The 13,839-nt window shown below is 39.9% G+C and overlaps 2 protein-coding genes across 2 annotated transcripts in view; both read right to left on the minus strand.

Annotated features, from left to right (window-relative positions):
* The window catches only part of LOC139452351 (G-protein coupled receptor dmsr-1-like), a 190,565-nt gene that overhangs the window by 155,649 nt on the left and 21,077 nt on the right, over positions 1 to 13,839 (minus strand). The gene's annotated exons all lie outside the window — the stretch shown is intronic.
* Positions 5,562 to 6,578, minus strand: LOC139451903 (uncharacterized). Its single transcript, XM_071233193.1, has one exon. The coding sequence runs from the start codon at positions 6,576 to 6,578 to the stop codon at positions 5,562 to 5,564; it is 1,017 nt and encodes a 338-aa protein (XP_071089294.1).

Genomic DNA, 13,839 nt, shown 5'->3' on the forward strand with positions numbered 1-13,839 from the left:
AAAAAGTTAAATTCATCTGAGAAACATGATCATTCGTAAACCTTTTTAAAAAATAAGTGTATTGGCATTCCCAAAAACATAAACAAAAGTATACATGTTACTACATTTGGGGTTAGAGGGCAAATTTCAAGATGTTACCGAGAGTGTAACGAAGGTGTCACACCCTGGGAAGGAGCTTGCCACCTATGACCACCTAAGGGTACAGGGGATCTACTCTGAACTAGAATCCCCACAGTAGTGATACAAACCTTGATGTTAGGAAGATAAAATATTATAGATCTGGTTTAACTATTACTGTTATTAAGTTTTCCTGCTGACTCATAAAAGCTTCTGGTGTGATATAAACATAAAAGTTGCAAGCGAAACAATTGGTCAATCAGGAAATTACAACTCTTTATTCTTTTACCTTCGGTGTTTTTAAGCTCAGAGGGAAGGAATAAAAAGAAAACCTCTAGAAAAAAACTTGGTGACTACATTTATTACTCCATGATGTTTTGTTGCTTCTAGATCGTAGAGCTATACAGCTAGCAATAAATGATTACAAGAAATGACTATATCCTTTTCTGGACTTTATGTTGTGGAAAATGGGTAATCTGTGATAGGCTGGTCTGAAAAAACCCCCAAAAAACTGGTTTGGTCAAACCAAGAGTGCATATCTTACTCAAAGGTGTTAGTATTGCAAATAAAAGACCCAACAGATTTAAGAGGTGAGGTGAAATGGGGTTTAACGTCGCGTCCAAGATTATTGCACTTATATAGTGACGTGCATGCATATGAGTGTGTGTGTGTGTGCGTGCGTGCGTGCGTGCGTGCGTGCGTGCGTGCGTGCATGCGTGCGTGCGTCTGCCTGCTTGTACTACTCAGGACTGATGCCAATTTACGGTGCTAGCCCATTGAGATACCATTACGCAGTTTAACATGAATACCCCACTCAGACACAGTATACTGACTCCAGCCGACCAGTCCTTGTTTTAGCCCCTTAATGCTGAGCGCCAGACAGGGTAACAACAAGTACCACCTTTTAAATTTTTGGGGGGTATGTTGAGGCTGGGGATTGAACCCTGGACCTTCCGCTCCCCAGGACGACGATTTAACACTAGACCATGGAGGCGGTCCAACAGATTTAAGAAGGTTTGATGCAATATTTACAATTAGACCACTATTTTAGATAATGACAGTAAGACTTACTGATGTATGACTACTGGTGTTAATATATGCTGTCAATATGATATATCTCCCATCTACTTCAGTGTCGAGGCAAATTTGAAATGAATGTACCAAGTTTATTGACTGTCTCCATTGTAACTTACATTCTCACCTAGAACATATAAGGAAGTAGTGTCTTATCCAACACTTATTTAGAACTGATTAGATCAGTGCTTTTTTAGACCCTATAAGCCAACAGTCTAGTCTAATTACCGAAATCACTCATTAATCAGTCTCATTAATCAGACACAGTGATCAACATACTCTATGGTGCCAATGGTTTGATGCAAGACGAGTCGGCTTGTAGCTGCATATTATAACAGCTGCAGAGAAACTTGCTTAACAATAAACAATTAATGCTTTAAATAAACAAAACAGGAATAATCACATGTTTAGATAACCTTAATCTCATTATAATCAGATTAAAGTTCTCGCTACTGCTGAGGACAACCTATGACAATTCAAATCAGAACGACCTTTTGTAAACTTTCCCCGACCAATGAAATGACGAGCAGGAAGCCTACATACGCTTTCAAAAAGTATTCTCCATCAGTCATACAGCCCGTAACAGTTGTTTGGGGATACCCTGTGTTAAGCTTTAGAAGTTGCATGATTAGAAAACATATTCTGCTAACAATATAGCATAAAAATATGATTATTTCCTTTTTCATTATTTTATTACAACACATATGTGACCCGTGAAGATCCAGGGTAGAATAGGCCGTAAAAGGCGACTATGCTTGTCGTAAGAGGTGAATAACAGGATCAGGTGGTCAGGCTTGCTGACTTGGTTGATGCATGTCATTGTATCCAAATTGCGTGGATCGATGCTCAAGATATTAATCACTGGATTGTCTGGTCCAGACTCGATTATTTACAGACTGCTATCATATAGCTGGAATATGGCTGAGTGCAGTGTTAAACAACAAATAAACAAACAATGTATATGTATTGTTATCTATTGTGTAGAACATCATTTTGTTTATCCGGCAAACTCGTTAATCCAACATAATTATATGCAACCAAACATGTCAGATCAACAGGACTTCACTGTATATCACCTTAACCTGAATAGGTGAGGTGAGGTGAAATGGGGTTTAACATCGCGTCCAAGATTATTGCACTTATATGCATGCACGTGTGTGTGTGTGTGGCTGCTTGTACTAGTCCAGACTGTTGCTGATTTATAGTGCTAGCTCACTGAGATACCATGCCGCAGTTTAACATGAATACCCCACTCAGACACAGTATACTGACTCCGAGCCGACCAGTCTTTGTTTTAGCCCCTTAATGCCGAGCGCCAGACAGGGTAACAACAAGTACGATCTTTTAACGTCTTTAAACGTCTTTTGGTATGACGCAGTCGGGGATCGAACTCCGGACCTTCCGCTCTCCGGGCAGACGCTCTACCACTTGACCACGGAGGCGGTCTTTAACCTGGAGAGAGATGTGCCTTAAGGCACTGTAGCTCACCAATCCTGCAACAATTCCAAGGGAGGTGTGTGAGCCGTAATCATCACACAGGTAACATGAGACACCGACATCCGCCTCATCATGGAACTCTTTTTGCTATCTGAACACTTAATGGTTGAATAAACCTTCTTCGGAATCTGATTTGACTTAAGTGACAAATTTGCGATTACTCTTAGAGACACTAATTAGTTGTCGCTGTCAATCAAATACTAATGAAAGATAACTGTGAACCTTGGTGTTTTTTAAATGAGATCAAACGAGTGGTTATTTTTTTAATTGAGTCAATATTTGTGCATGCTTGGATTTACCTCCCATGGAAAAGTAAATACTATTTAGATTTTTTTAAAGCAAAATACTGTCACTTAGAAAAAAGAAGTTAATATCTAACCCTATTTCTTGTACATAACCTAAGATGTAATTTGCATGAACACACCCTTGGACTCAAATATACTACTCAATGTTTGCTAAGGACCACACCTGTGACTAACAGGTTGGGTCCTTAGCAAATGTTGAGAAGTATATTTGCAATTATTAACGATAAATACTTTTCCTAACTTCACATGTTCAACCTGTCACCTTCAAAAATGGTTAATGCAAAGTTACACATATTTGTTAAGCCCTAGCTTGCAATTATTAACATTAAATTCAAAGTCGGTTTCAAATGTAGAACAAAAAGTATTAGTACAATGGCTGTTTATTCCAATGTCTTTCTGATAGATCTTCACACTTGAACTACTGTTCTTATGCAGAATGTGTCCGGTTTTCACTTCCGCTGTCAAAGTATTTTTCAAAGGAAATAATAGGCTATGGATGTGACAGTAATAAGACAGAAATTGCTGATAGGGCTTGTAGAATATGAGGAAACACCATCAAGTTGTTAACAAGGCTAATGGAGACATGACAGGATGGAAGCAATCTTGGACAGAACTGTACGTCTTCTGTGACTGTTAACCCTAGTTATGGTATGAACACTGATAATGAGCAGGAGGGACCATGTGTTGATGTGTTAATCAGTACTGGGTTCCAGTGTACTACTAGACACAGCACAGGAGAAACAGGGCAAACTATCAATCAGTATTTCTATATTCTTCTGTTCCTATAATTGGATTGTTTGAATCAAGGAAAATACTTCAATGTATTTTTGTTATATTTATGGCTTCATTTCATACATGTGTCATTAAACAGGACGGAATGAGCTGCAGGATTCTTACAGGGTCTTGATGTCAGAGAGCTTCCAGGGGAATATTTTCTGACAGTACCAGTTTCCCCGTCCACCCATTGTACCCGAGTACTAGTTCCTCATTCTACTCATCTTCACCCAGTACTAGTTTCCCAAACTATCCATCTCTAGTACTAGTTTCTCATTCTACCATCTACCTCCAGTACTACATTCCCATTCTACCATCTACCTCCAGTACTAGATACCCATTCTACCATCTACCTCCAGTACTAGATAACCATTCTACCATCTACCCCCAGTACTAGATTCCCATTCTACCATCTACCTCCAGTACTAGATTCCCATTCTACCATCTACCTCCAGTACTAGATATCCATTCTACCATCTACCTCAAGTACTATATACCCATTCTACCATCTACCTCCAGTACTAGATACCCATTCTCCCATCTACCTCCAGTACAAGATACCCATTCTACCAATCTGCTTCCTATCCTCATAATCTGAACAATTCTAAAAGTTTCCAATTTATAGATGTTGAGAATAAATAGCTCGCACATGAACCACTCCCACATAAACACATGTACACCATTGATAAGTCTTTGTTGTCAATAAAATATTAAGTCATTCTTACAAACACCAAACCTCACAAATCCAAAATGTGTAATTAGTAGTTACAAAGGAGGTGATTCGAAGGAGGCTAGGTCATAAACCTGCATCCCTATAAAGATCATTGATTTATTTCCAGCATATAACCCAAGCTCTCTGACGACAGCCTACATGATAGGCTTCCCTGGACACCGTACAGCTGTCCACGTTCACACAAGTTCATTAGCGTCTTCCAAGTAATGGAAATGATTCACAGTCTTTTTGTTTCAAGTCTGTGAAGAAAAAAATCTATCTACGCCTGGTGACGATTCTTATGGACACCTTCCTTCCAGCACCTCCCCTGCCTACATCGAAGCCACATTAATCTGTGATAATGGACCAGTTTGGACATAAAAACACTGCAATGTGTTGTTCATTCTCTGCAAATTTAATTCCTCTGTTGGATTTTGAATGGTCCATTATGAGAGGGATGGAGTTGGAGGCCAGTGAACCCTTACAATCTCGCCCCATTCTGAAGAGCACTTACATTTCATATGGTGTACTGAGACTCAATTTCAAAGATGACCAACCAATTACTCTTACAATTAAGTTGGGAATGAAATTCAGAAGGTTTGCTGCTGAAAGCCTACTTTACCTGACCAGTGGCATACAAATACATTCATTATTTAAACTGCAATTCTATGTAACAGTAATGTAGTCCATGTAAGGTGAGGTGAAATTGGGTTTAATGTCGCGTCCAAGATTATTGCACTTATATAGCGACGTGCATGCACGTGTGTGTGTGGCTGCTTGTACTAGTCCGGACTGATGCCGATTTATAGTGCTAGCACACTGAGATACCATGCCGCAGTTTAACATGAATATCCCACTCAGACACAGTATACTCCGAGCCGACCAGTCCTTGTTTTAGCCCTTTAATGCCGAGCTCCAGACAGGGTAACAACAAGTACCATCTTTTAACGTCTTTTGGTATGACGCGTCCGGGGATTGAACCCCGGACCTTTCGCTCTCCGGGCGGACGCTCTACCACCAGACCACGGAGGTGGTCCCTTGTAAGAAGAAAATGATGGTGCCATCTATATGTACTTGTGAGATCACCACACTTCTTGAACTGCATGGTGGATGTGGTGGGTGTGGTAGGTCCATGCTGGGTGTGATGGATCCATTTTGGGTGTTATAGGTCCATGGTGGTTGAAGTTGGTCCATGGTGGTTGAAGTTGGTCCATGGTGGGTGTGGTTGGTCCAAGGTGGGTGTGGTTGGTGCATGGTGGGTGTGGTTGGTCCATGGTGGGTGTGGCTGGTCCATGATGGGTGTTGTAGGTCCATGGTGGGTGTGGTTGGTCCATGGTGGGTGTGGTTGGTCCATGATGGGTGTTGTAGGTCCATGGTGGGTGTGGTTGGTCCATGGTGGGTGTGATGGATCCATGGTGGGTGTGGTTGGTCCATGGTGGGTGTGGTTGGTCCATGGTGGGTGTGATGGATCCATGGTGGGTGTGGTTGGTGCATGGTGGGTGTGGTTGGTGCAAGGTGGGTGTGGTTGGTGCAAGGTGGGTGTGGTTGGTCCATGGTGGGTGTGGCTGGTCCATGATGGGTGTTGTAGGTCCATGGTGGGTGTGGTTGGTCCATGGTGGGTGTGGTTGGTCCATGATGGGTGTTGTAGGTCCATGGTGGGTGTGGTTGGTCCATGGTGGGTGTGATGGATCCATGGTGGGTGTGGTTGGTCCATGGTGGGTGTGGTTGGTCCATGGTGGGTGTGATGGATCCATGGTGGGTGTGGTTGGTGCATGGTGGGTGTGGTTGGTGCATGGTGGGTGTGGTTGGTCCATGGTGGGTGTGATGGATCCATGGTGGGTGTGGTTGGTGCATGGTGGGTGTGGTTGGTGCATGGTGGGTGTGGTTGGTGCATGGTGGGTGTGGTTGGTCCAAGGTGGGTGTGGTTGGTGCATGGTGGGTGTGGTTGGTGCATGGTGGGTGTGGTTGGTGCAAGGTGGGTGTGGTTGGTGCATGGTGGGTGTGGTTGGTGCATGGTGGGTGTGGTTGGTGCAAGGTGGGTGTGGTTGGTCCAAGGTGGGTGTGGAGAGACCACAGTAACCATTAACAGCTCCCAGCATGTATATGATGAATGTTTAACAGATAAAATACATCATACGTTTATACCTATCCTGGCAACTTAATAAGGTCAGCCATTCCGGGGTTCACGTCAACACACTACCAAAGTCCTATCTGTTCTTGCCAATTACATCATGACATGTTCCTTATCAGTTTTCAGCTAACCACGACAACAGCTGTAGCAACAAAAAGTCATTTTTGACAAAACAAAAGGAAAGCCTTTATTGAACTATTCAGATGCAAACAAAGTATGTTTGATAACTAATAGACTAGATTTATACGAAAACCATACTCTGATCAAAATCAATGTTTTCAAAATACAGTAACAGCATGGCAGGATGTTGTACATTTATATTAGCTGATTATATTCCTTTCCCTTAATAACTAACAAAAGTGATCCTAAAATATCCGCCACAGCCAGTGAGTGAATGGGTGGGTGGGTGGGTTTAAGTGAGTGAGTGAGTGAGTGGGTGAGTGAGTGAGTGAGTGAGAAGGTGGGAGGGTTTGGGTGAGTAAGTAATTGAGTGAGAGTGAATGGGTGGGTGGGTTTGGGTGAGAGTGAGTGAGCGAATGGGTGGGTGAGTGAGTGAGTGAGCAAGCATCCCACTTTGAACAGTATTTCATCTACATGTTGAAGGAAGTGCTAAGTGCTGCAGCTACTTGATGTTCAGAAGTAATGAAGCTCAAAAGCATGGGTTGGTGGCATTATGCAAAAATCAAACAATAGCATTCAAGAACTATCCATAATTAGTTGTACAACTAATTGTATCTTGATTCTTTGGATGCAAGATTCTACTGGTTGACAACTAATTATGGATTGTTGACAGTGACAGGACTTCTGTTGAATGTATGAAGATTTTCATAGTGTGACAACAGCACAAATACAGGGTTCAGGCACTGATATCACAGGTGTTTTGTGTTTCTAGGAATATGAGCTGTAGCCATAGAATGAAACCTGTGATAAGAGTATTCTAAAGGTAATAGTTACATTCAGACTACATGCCCATGTCAGTACATACACTGGGCTTGTCTAACTAAATCATGGAGTGGTGGTTGTAGGGTTTCACACTACCTTCAACAATATTTCAGTTATAATGATAATTTAATAATGTGGCTTGTGCAAATTCAATGATTCTCTTTTACATTACTACATACAAATGCAGTGTATTGAATATTATAGCTACAATGGATAGAATTGTTATTAAACCGCCTGCATGTTATCAGAAATGAGTGGGCCACTCCAACTTGATAATGCCCTCATATTGCTTGACGACGGGCCAGATCACGCCCGTCGTTAGGTGACGTCATAGGATAGGGATAGGTGACGTAACGTTCAATAGTGACATCATCTGGTTTGTTCTATGACGTTTCCATATTTGTAAAAGTGGATCAGTGACATTTGTGTTGATTGCAGTAAATGTTTCAAAACCAATATTGTTATTTCTTTTTATTTGATAACAAATTCCATCCATTTTAGCTATAATAACGGTAACACTATTTTTCAGGGCATTATCATTTGCAGAAGACCTCGGTCATTTCAACTGCCCTCCTTCTTCGGGCAGTTAATGGAGGTCCTCAGGCTTCTGCAAATGATAATGCCCTGGAAAATAGCGTTACCCTTATACTATTTACTTGTATATTCTTCCTATTATACTCATACACATTTCCCTCATAAAACCCTCTTTGCACATGCGCACTACATCCTGCAGGTTTTATCACAAGACGCATGTTCACAACAGCCAATTTACCCATAATCCCTCTCTCTTCATTCCTCTTCCAAAATTTGAGTGACAAGTCTCACTACACAAATTGTTATAAAAGAGTGGTTATTGTTGTTGGAACAGTACTTAGTTATATCAAGGCATGTCAGCTTAATGGTAGGAAGGCCCAAAGTGATGCAGGTCGCTTACCACTTTCCTTGCCGACATCAAATTTGAACTCTTGATCAACAGATTGTGGTACCCCTAAGAGACACATACAAACTGTGGCTCCTAAATGACTGTATCATGATACACTTTGTAGGTTTCTTCATACAGATATTTAGCAGCTGGTTTATAAATTGAAAATAAACTAACGTTATATAGAAGAAATAGGAGGTGGGAAATGGGAGGTGCATGAATAATGTCCCAAACCAACCACTGACAGCATATTTTGACACAAAGTGTGCATCAATAGCACTTTAAATTACAACATCTGCACACTTTTTTCTTTCAGGTTGTTATTTTCACACTGGTAATGTACGTTCAGTGCCAATGACCTAGTTTGAGATACACGCACTGTTTAAGATAACTGCTCGCAGTCACGTGACTGCTAATCCATACCCGGATTGTAACCACGTGATCACAATTCAATGTTGCAAACAAAATCGTTTCTCCTTGAAAGGCTCACTTTGCAATATTTGTCATTACTGTATGTAATATTTTCCTTAAAAAATATTAGCACACATGCAGCTGTTTTCATCGATTAATAAACGTGATACTTCATGATTACATTTCAAGTAACAATGACATTGGAGTATAGATGAACCAAAGTTTACACAAACTTCTGCAAACAGTGACAGAAATTGCTGCATGAACAAGCACCTGTCTACAATATTGACTGAAACTGTTTGCGTAGAATTCAAACACTTACCAAATATCTCTATATTGATAACAGATCGATAATTTTCCTACTTTTTTTCACAAGTTTATGCATAGGTGATGTTTTATAAGTGTAAACTACGTGATAAAGGAAAAATGGTTGGTGATCTAATTTTGTGAGTGCATGCAAAGCATAATGGATAACTATTAACTAAGCATGTAAATATTACATGATTGGCTAATACTGGCAATAACAATGCTGGGCATGTTTGCCTGCCACTTATGTGCATATTCACAAGAACAACCGCAGCTGGGCAGGATGTGATGCACACGCATACATGGCTTAAATACTGGCAAATATCGGAGACATCGGATATAATGGTTATTTCAATACATTTTATGGATTTTTGCCATAGTTATTTACAAAAATAAATTGGCATGTTTGTCAATTTAGGATCAGAGCTTTGATGAACATTGTAACTCAACATGTGAACTCAAATATTCTACTTAAGCATTTAAGAGCTTGGGAGAAATTTTGGTTATGATCAAACATCCATTTTCTCATTAACAAGAATGATGGAATAGTGAGGATGTGTTCGCACCGATTATGTTACAAACCACCTCTGTTTTATTGAAATTGCGGAGGTGATTGGTGCTGCTGGTATGGAGAGAATGCTTATCCTTTTCATGAACACCTGGTGTCATCACTGATTTTCCGTCATCCATTCAAATAATTTTCATGTCTATTGTGACATGTACGCCCAGTGGAACATGACTTGGCAGATGGTCAAGATGGGTTATTCTCTGTTGTTGATGTTAACTAATCTGCTGAAAAACCTACAGACTAATTTTATATATTATGTGAAGATTCCGGGGTAGAATAGGTCTTCAGCAACCCATACTTGCCGTATCAAGGCGACTATGCTTGTCGTAAGAGACGACTAACGGGATCGGGTGGTCAGGGTTGCTCACTTGGTTGATACATGTCATCAATCCCAATTGCGTGGATCAATGCTCATGATGTAAATCACTGGATTGTCTGATCCAGACTCGATTATTTTACAGACTGCCGTCATACAGTTGTATTATTGCTGAGTGCAGTGTTAAACAACAAACAAACAAACATTCAAGGAATGAGAGTCTCTCCCAAGTGGAGCAAGACATTGTGTTCAACAATCTCCAACATTCTGAATTGGCCCGTGATAAGTGAAATGTTGATTGGGTAATAGACACCAAATATAACTTTTCAACATATATTCACTGCCAAAAGAAACATGAAACAAAGAAACATACAGAGAATTATGTGCATTAAGAAAAGGTTTCCAATGTGTACCACTTAATGACAAAACTAACAATCAGTCAAGTGTTACCACAGAGTATCTTTATTCTTATCACGATATGCTGCACGTGATTTCCAAACTTTGCATGCTAAACCTGCACGAGAGAAACGGTGCATCTTGAGTCATGGATCAATGACGTCACATGTGATGTGTTCATGAGCATCGGTTCACACAAGTATGTTCGTTTGTGCATCAAACCAATCTAAAATCGCTTGAATATGAGTCATTCTTCATATATTAACAAACATGTATGGTTTTCTCATTTCTTTTGGCAGTGAGTATGTGTCCATCCTTGTGCTTCAATGGAAGGGTGTTCACAATATTAACCATTGGTTTGTCTGTCCCAGACCTCATCAGAACATCACTCGCTTGCATTACAAGGCTGGACTATTGTTATCTAAGAAACAAATGATAGAGACTCACATCAGCCACTTAATACTAGCACACTGAGAAACAAGCTGTAGTTTAACATGAATACCCCACCCAGACACTGTATACTGACTCTGAGCTGACCAGTCCTTGGTACCAGACAGAGAAACAACAAGTACCATCTTTTAACATCTTTTGGTAATACATGACCAGGGTATTGAACCACCGACCTTCTTTTCCCCGAGCAGACGCCGTATCCACAAGAGCAGGGAGGTGGTCTACAGGGAACACACACACAGAAGTTTCATCTGAAGGTGCTTGGGACAACATGATGTGAGGTGGTTAGGAAGGCAATGTAAAAATCTAAAAATTAATTTATTGCAGCCTTAAATTGTTAATTGCCGTTGCTGATGTCAGCGTAAACCTTTCTTCCTCATCACTCCACTCATAGACCTATGTCATGCTGTTCCCCGCCATTACTATGCGATCATTTCTTCATCTGCACTTCCGTGAAACGACTGTGGAGTCGGTCCAGTGGGACATTCACCAAACTGGATTTACATGTTTTTACCCAAAATGTCACATTCTTTCAGTGTAAAAAATATACATCAAGTTGGGTGCTAAGTTTCTACTGAGCTTACAATCAGCGTCACATGAATCATTCACGCCTATTAAAGGTCAAGGTCAACAAATATCTGTACTCTTGTATGAAATCAACGTCTGCTCTTGAGACAACATTGAGATCAGAGCAATCTAACCTCTCCTCAAATCCAGCTTAAACTCTCTTCTCTACCCACATTTCCAATTTGTCCTTGAAAATCAGTTAATTCACAATAATTTAAGGGGGAAAATTCAATATAAGTACACAACTACAGATTTTATGAGAGTTAATTCATGCAATGTCATCATACAACATGGACGTTAAAAGCTTTACTCTTTTTATCCTCAACTCTCAGCTTTTATGTTTCTTGAATTGTTTCTTCATTTTCTTTTATTGTTATACAATAAAGCTGGAATTTTGAAAAGACTAAACAGAAGTAAAAAACATGCACTTTGATTGAAATATTAATTTCTTTTCATTATGTCTAAAAAGGTTTACTTGAAGGAATATTTGAAATGACAATGGCGTTATTGATCGGATTAAGACTCCTGACTTGCATGTGTATGCTGCAGCAGTGAGACCAAGATAGGAGTGATTATTGTTTGACAGTGTACCAGGCAGTCGGCAATATTCTGCCGTATTATGACAGCTTGTAAATAATGAAGCTCTGGCACTGGTAAACCAGTGGTTGACATGATGACGCTAATGTGGTAGGATGACACCTCAACAATGAAGTCACCCCATTCCATATAGTTGCATGGTGTGCTGAGGACCAGCCAGTGTTCCCTCTGAGCTAGAGAATTTATCAATAATAAATGAAAATTATGTTTTAATTTCCAACCATATTTATTTTGTAAAAACTTGACATTCATATCATAGTGAATGAGTGAGTGAGTGAGTGAGTGAGTGAGTGAGTGAGTGAGTGAATAATGCAACTGGTCTGTTTAACACCGCAATCTGCAATATTCCACCTATATGACAGGGACTGTAAATAATCAAGTATAGACCAGACAATCTAGTGATTGGAATTGGTATCATTGAGTGAGTGAGTGAGTATGGTTTTACGCCGCTTTTAGCAATATCACGGCGGGGGACACCAGAAATGGGCTTCACACATTGTACCCATGTCGGGAATCGAACCCGGGTCTTCGGCGTGACGAGCGAACGCTTTAACCACTAGGCTACCCGACCGCCCCTGGTACCATTGAGCCACGCATTTGGGATATGACAACATGCAACAACCAAGTCAGCTCGCCTGACCACCTGATCCCGTCAGTTGCCTCTCACGATAAGGTAGGGTTGTTGAAGACCAATTATTGTAACTCGGATCTTTACAGGGAATAACTCAAGTAGCCACTTCACCAATGTCTCAGAAAATTGAAGCTGCATTATATAATGAAAACCTAACAGCCTGTCGGTTCTTATCTTAACACTTGTTGACTTCTGCCTGAATAACAAACATAATTAAGTTGTTTGGAACACTCGTCTTGATTTATTGGACTGTTAATTGCTTCTGAAACGCTGCAGTGCAAAAATAATCTGAAGTTTAACCAACCGCTTGATGGTTTACTTCATCATGACCTTTGTTGTTTGTCTGTCCTGATAAACTGTTTTTGTTTTGTAATATGGTTAGCATGGCAACTAGTGAAAATCTGGAATTATTACATTTCGACTGCCCAAATCCAGTTATGTTAACCACTTCTCCACAATGAGCTGAAAATATGTTGGATTAACCCCCTGTTATTTCCCCCCATGTTTAAGAGTTTGTGGTCAAGATGGCCTGTCTTATGTTTGCATAACTTATACATTTTTTAATAACATGAAAATTTGGTTCCATGTAGGAAGACCTGAAAATATACAATATGAACATTTGATTATGTTTTGTAAGACCCGAAAATAGAGAAAACAGTTTCTCTGGCTTAATTATGAATGAAACTTTTAACGTTCAGAAATGCTGGTAACATATACATGCTTTTGAAGAAATTATCATTAATCAACAAATAAACAAAAATCCCTCTTAATTGTAAAATAATAATTTTTATTTTGTTTTTTTGTTCCTAAAAAGTGAGTGATAATAACTATAATTTAAACTTAAACAAGTGTATAGTTGACAAAGTCATCTATATCCCCCACCCATTTTAACACGTTATGGTCCCAAACCAGGTAACTGACCCAACATTTCTCTTAGCCCATGTCAAAAAAGCTGCAATGGAAATTCTAAAATAAACATTTCTGTAACTCCTTTATATCAAATGGCACTAGTTCAGTATGCGCTTTATATATAGACATGCATTGTTTGGCAAGGAAATATTTAACAGTTTATTTGTTATACTACTTAAGTAAACCAATCCTATATTAAAACTTAAATCCAACT

Source organism: Haliotis cracherodii, unplaced genomic scaffold, assembly GCF_022045235.1.
Source record: "Haliotis cracherodii isolate W230 unplaced genomic scaffold, xgHalCrac1.p SCAF_9, whole genome shotgun sequence".
Lineage (NCBI taxonomy): Eukaryota > Metazoa > Mollusca > Gastropoda > Lepetellida > Haliotidae > Haliotis > Haliotis cracherodii.